The 5,872-nt window shown below is 28.4% G+C and overlaps 1 protein-coding gene across 1 annotated transcript; it reads right to left on the bottom strand.

The window, feature by feature from the left end:
- Nucleotides 1-1,923: 1,923 nt before the first annotated feature.
- On the bottom strand, nucleotides 1,924-4,869 carry LOC127129297 (serine carboxypeptidase-like 20). The gene is made up of 13 exons (XM_051058525.1): nucleotides 4,491-4,869; nucleotides 4,250-4,323; nucleotides 3,995-4,117; nucleotides 3,795-3,897; nucleotides 3,653-3,690; nucleotides 3,463-3,564; nucleotides 3,291-3,371; nucleotides 2,957-3,202; nucleotides 2,792-2,857; nucleotides 2,470-2,591; nucleotides 2,266-2,379; nucleotides 2,141-2,186; nucleotides 1,924-2,053 (listed from the first exon to the last, which is right to left on the bottom strand). Exons 1-13 carry the CDS (start codon nucleotides 4,765-4,767, stop codon nucleotides 1,970-1,972), a joined length of 1,476 nt encoding a protein of 491 aa, XP_050914482.1. The 5' UTR covers nucleotides 4,768-4,869; the 3' UTR covers nucleotides 1,924-1,969.
- Nucleotides 4,870-5,872: the final 1,003 nt, after the last annotated feature.

The following is a 5,872-nucleotide window of genomic DNA, read 5'->3' as shown; positions in this document are numbered from 1 at the left end:
CTCTAGAGAAAGTTGAAGCTACCGCGAGCATGATGAGGGGCCTATACGACACCATGTTTACTTTCGAGGTGAAATATACATAATGGTTATCCAGCGTTGTTTTGTTGAAGAAGGCATGGGGAAAATGGAGGATGTAGGTTGATTACATGAATCTTAATAGAGTCTTCTTGAAGGATTATTACCATCTCCCTAACATTGACAAACTTGTAGATAATTTGGCTGGTTACTAGTTACTATCATTCATGGGAACCTTATCGGGGTATAATCAGATACATATGTTTGGATCCGACCAAATAAAGACAACATTCATGATTGAGCATGCCAATTACCAATACATTATGATATCCTTCGGGTAGAAGAATATCGACGAGACATATTAGAGGATGATGAACAAGATCTTTCAAGAAAAGATAGGGGAGACTGGTGCTTACGAGTTTGAGAGGTAACATATGAGTTAGGTTATGGCAAAACCTATTGAACGAATGTTTTAATAGGAAAAATTGAGTAATATTTTCCCTCAGTTGGTACGTTAACCGAAGGAATTGATGACTTAATATTTAAATAAAAAATAAAATAAAAAAGAATGACGCCACTTTAAAAGAAATAAAATATATAAAATAGTTGTTGGGATTTGAAGTGTGTCTCTTAGTTAGTTTATCCCTAGATTTTATGTTGCAACCAAGGGAATATATTGTATTTTTTTAAGATAAAAAAATGTTACACGTCTAGGGTTTATACCTCAGTTATTTATTGGTGAAATGAAAACTTTATTATAAAATATATTATTTGTAGTAGTGACAATCATACATTTAAGAAAATAATTTTAAAATTACAAGAGAAGATAGATTAGGGAACCAACCTCAGACATTTCTATACTTTACAATCCCTCATAGAAAACAGTGTTGTATTTCATGCGATGTTTTCATAATTAGTGTGTTTTTATTATCAATATTTACATTTTAGCAATCCAAGTTTGTATTTCAAGATAAATTATTGTGGTATTTACGTTCTAATATATTGGTTGATGTGTGTTTCATACGGATTGTTGATGTTTCATGTAGATTGATATCCTTTGGATAGAAGAATATTGGCGAGACATATCAATGGACAGCAAAGATCCACTGATTAAATAAACAAACACATATTTTTTTCCTCGGTTGCCAACAAAATCGAGAGAATAAGTATTAAATAAAAAATAAAATGAGATAAAACGTTGTCGTTGGAATTTATAAGGGGTTGATCATAACATTTCTCCTCGATTACCAGCACAATCGAGAGAATAGACATGAATAAATAAAAATAGAAAAAAAAATACGCTTCAATGCAATTAATTGTTGGATCGAAGGAGATTGATCCTAACTTTTTTTCCTTCGTTGCTAGTACAATCAAAACTGAAGGACATATAATTTTTCTTTAAAAAATCAAAATGTGTCGTGCATATGATTTACACATAAGTTATTTGTTAAATTTTATTATAAAATGTATTATTTATTATAATGATACATTTATTTTTAATTTAATTATTGGCCTAATGGCCAAATAGTGCCCATTTAAACCTGTTTGGAGGAAGTTATTTGGTGATTCAGATTCAAAGCAAAATTCCTCATCAAAATGTTTAGAATGTTAAAACCACTTAAAGTGTAATATCAAAGGCATATTTAATTTAGCCAAAATAGATAGATTACATTCACACTTAATTGACCCATATTTTTGTGGTGAAATTGTCATACATCTTTAAAATTAGAAAAAACAAAATATCAAATTAAATAAGTAAATGATAAAATTTGTTAGTATAGATAAATAGGAAGACAAAAGATACAATGATGTTACACTTGTTTAAAAAGGTGTAATGTTTGAAAGATACAAAGTGAATAATGAAATAACTTATTTTCTTCATACACTTTTGAACTAGTCCATAAATTATATAATAATCATTTGAAACAACTATCTTTCTCTAGTTTCTTATTTCTTATATAGGAGTTCCATCCAAAAAATGTTTGTAAAAGTACAATGCCTCCTCAGGTTTATATTCTGGAACAGTATGTCCAGCTCCCTGTAAAAATATTATTAAATAATATATTAAGACTATTTCAATCTAAATTAATTTATTTATAGAGTAATCACATTTTAATATACATACCTTTATAGTCAGAAATGTGAGATTGTTGGCATATCCTTGTATAAACCTAATACCAAACAAAGAAAACTTGCTCAACCTCTATATATTAAATTAAGACGCTAAGTTTTAATGTGCTCTAGAAATACCCTGCAACTTGATCATTGATTAACCATGGTCTCCATTCATCAACAATCTTATATCCAAGTGATCTTGTCCATGCTTGAGTTCCGGTGAATGGGACACACATATCATGATCACCACTGCACACAAAAAAAAGAAACAATATGATAAGAATGTTGTGACTTTATAAGAATAAACCTAAAACAATGTTGTTATGTTGGAAGATTAACCTAAATATCAATGCTGAGTATCCTTTGGAAGTAAGATTCTTGTGGTAAGGAATCATACTCCCTAGATCATGATCGTATTCAAGCTGGAATGTACATAACTCCCATCTCCTAACTACACTTTCCTGTATTATCACAATGATCAAAATTAATAAATTCTCAACTGACAAAAATCGATATTGTTAGATTGCACGTTTTCAGTAAGATTCAAACTCTGGTATTCACAGTTGTGTGTAAGTTTTTAGTAGTTTTACCATTTCATTTACAGACAAAAAAAATTGATATAGTAAAATATTAATATGATATACTTTGATAGAATCCTCACCTCCGCGGTGTGAATGGCTTTCCTGACCTCTAGATTGTTCAACCAATTCCTGGCAACCTCGTCGTTCTAAATATAATGATGAATTTTGTTACTAAAACACATTCAATCAATCTATCCATAAATATGGATTATTAAGAATAAAAAGTATCGAATTAAGTAACTTACAACGCAAGCCGGAGCACTGAGACTATTGCTTGTAATTTCTGGCCAACTTGGAACAATTCCATCTCTCAAATTAGCTCTATAGGGCCATGCACGACCAAACATTCTTTTTCTTACCGCTAGAGATTTTTCAGTTTTTCCCAATTGCCTAAAGCTTAATGGCAACTTAGATTTGTTTTCGTGAATCTCCTCATTATCCTCATGATAACATGGCTCTAGTATGTTATATATGTTTAAGCCATCAACGATCTAAAATAAAAAACATGATTAAAAACTATAAATCATAAATTAGCATATGAATTGACAGTAATAATGATAATGTAATTGATTTACATACATCATCAAGGTTCGACAACCAATGGTTACAGTCACTAGAGTTTGTTGTGTAGAAAGTCCCGTTGCATGCTTTTGTTATGTTCTGTAACACATATCATAACATCAATCATACGAATGTTGTTTGGTTCAGTATAATTCAGAAATCATGAGACTCTTAAATATTTTATTTATACCTTGAGTATTTGATCAGAGATAAGACCCATTCCGTGTGCAAAAGGAACAAGAGCATTGCCGTCAAATATTTCATCAGCAACTGGATTTCCAATCAAATAACCCTACAAATTCAAACCCCTTTATATTTAAGCAACAAAAGTAAAAAAAAAACTATAATAATGTATAATCACTGAATGGCAAAATATATACCTTGAAATTCAGTTTAGGTTTGATACCAGCTTCAATTCCTAATCAATATTAAGCAAAGAATAATGCATATTAGTTACTATTTTTCTGGTACGATAATATAATTAAACATTTTTATGACATAATCATATATATTTATTAATACCTTGTACTACTTTATGAGCAAGAGTAGGCACATAAACTCCAGCATAAGATTCTCCAGCAAGGAATAAGGGGTTTGCAAGAAACTCAGGATATAATTCAAACCACTTGTTTGTTCAAAAATAAAGTAGATAGGTTAGTAATATGGTAAGAGCAATGATTAAGGAATTGTTGAAGCAAATCTTTTGGAAACTTTTTTCTTACTTTGAGGAGAAAAGTATGTGAATCAGTGGCAGTCTTTTCATCTCCAGTTTCATACTGAGATGTATTTTTCGAATACGAAAATCCTACTCCAACCGGTGAGTCCAAATATATAATGTTGGAAACCTGCAAGAAAACACATTAAAAATGATTCAAAATGTTTTGTCTAATATTTAGACTAAAATCATATATTTTAAATACTACAAATACTAATTTAATAGATTGAATTTCTGATTATTATTATTAAAAATGACTAACCTTTGACCAACTGTATGGATTAAGATGCAACTTAGGCAAGGATCCATTGACAGGTTTGTCAAAATTAAAAGGACCTGAAACACATCACCAATTAAACACATTGTTTATATAATATATTAAATTAGATATTACAATAAAAAATTTGTTTTGGATATTAAAATGAATTTTCACTCTAAATTTATTTGATTTGAGAAACAATTACAAAATGAAAATGATAATGAAAAATAATTAGACTTATTACCATGTTCATATACAAAACCATCAAAACTAGAACATCCTGGTCCACCATTCAGCCATAGAACAATTGGATCCTTTGATGGATTACCTTCTGATTGAACAAAATAGTAATACAAGTTCTTACCGTGACTTTTATCTATTGTCACATACCCTCCATAGTGCTTTGAAGGTAGAGATCCATTGAAGCCTGGAACATTGGTTATAAGAGATCCTTTAGGTGCTGAATGTGTCAACACAAAGATTAGGAAAATGTGAAGCAAGATCAAGTACAAGTTACTCATCTTGAATGTAATGAAGGGACAGTGTAATTAACACTATTTATAGAAGAAAAAATCCATAGGAATTTTGATGTAAAGCTGTCAAAGTGAAGGTTTCAAGATTCATCATGAGTATATACAAATCCAACAATTTATGGAAAGTAATACCAAAATCTTTTATTTTTGGTAATAGGTTAACTGTCATATCATGCACTATCATGAAAAAAGTGGCATTTAAAGAATAAATATATACTATGACTACACCGTCTATTGTTGGAAATGAAATTTTTTTTTGTTGACATTTTGAGTAATTTTTTATTTAGAATATATATATATATATATATATATATATATATATATATATATATATATATATATATATATATATATATATATATATATATATATATATATATATATATATATAATCTTGATATATTATTTATTCAATAAACTTAAAAAATACATATTTGAAAAATTACTATACAATTACATTTAAATATAATAGTATACAAATTAAACAATGCAACATTTATCGAATTGTTGACTATGAAAAAAATTCAAAAATAATTAAAATAAAAAAATTTCTTTATATGATAAGAAAATAAATAAGAAATATTATTTAGTTAGATGAATTTGGAGAAAAGATAAGTCAAGTAAAAAATATAAATTTTCTTTAAGTGTATATTTATTCCCAATAATATTTTTTTTAATTTTAAGTTTTGTACCTAAAAAAATTATTCATTTTAATCCCTACATTTTTATAAAAACATAAAACATTGTATTTTAAGCTCGATTCATGGGTTATCAACCAGCATAAAACATATAGATTGAAAACTCAATACACTGGAAAAAAACAACCGACGTAAAAAAATAGCCGAAAAAAGAGGAAAAAACGCTAAAAACAAACCTAAATACAACAAAAAGTGATTGGCGGTTTTCGCCCATTTGTTTTTTTAATGGAAAAAGAGAGAGAGAAAAGAGTAGGAAACAAGTCTAAGATGAACGATTTTCACCGTTTTGTTTTTTTTATATATAGACGGATCGATCCAAAAATAAATTATATAGGAGTTAACAAAAATAATTTGAATAGGCAAAATATATATATATTGATTTTACACATACATAT

Source organism: Lathyrus oleraceus, chromosome 3 (assembly GCF_024323335.1).
Source record: "Lathyrus oleraceus cultivar Zhongwan6 chromosome 3, CAAS_Psat_ZW6_1.0, whole genome shotgun sequence".
In the NCBI taxonomy this organism is placed as follows: Eukaryota; Viridiplantae; Streptophyta; class Magnoliopsida; order Fabales; family Fabaceae; genus Lathyrus; species Lathyrus oleraceus.
The sequence above is the reverse complement of the archived record's forward strand: the minus strand, read 5'-3'. Positions and strand labels throughout refer to the sequence as shown.

Coding starts and splice junctions, on each gene's coding strand:
- LOC127129297 (XM_051058525.1), bottom strand. CDS start 4,767: ATGAGTAACTTGTACTTGATCTTGCTTCACATTTTCCTAATCTTTGTG. Junction 3,565..3,652: donor AACCTAAACTGAATTTCAAG/GTATATATTTTG, acceptor TTGAATTTGTAG/GGTTATTTGATTGGAAATCC. Junction 2,380..2,469: donor TACTCAGCATTGATATTTAG/GTTAATCTTCCA, acceptor TTTTGTGTGCAG/TGGTGATCATGATATGTGTG.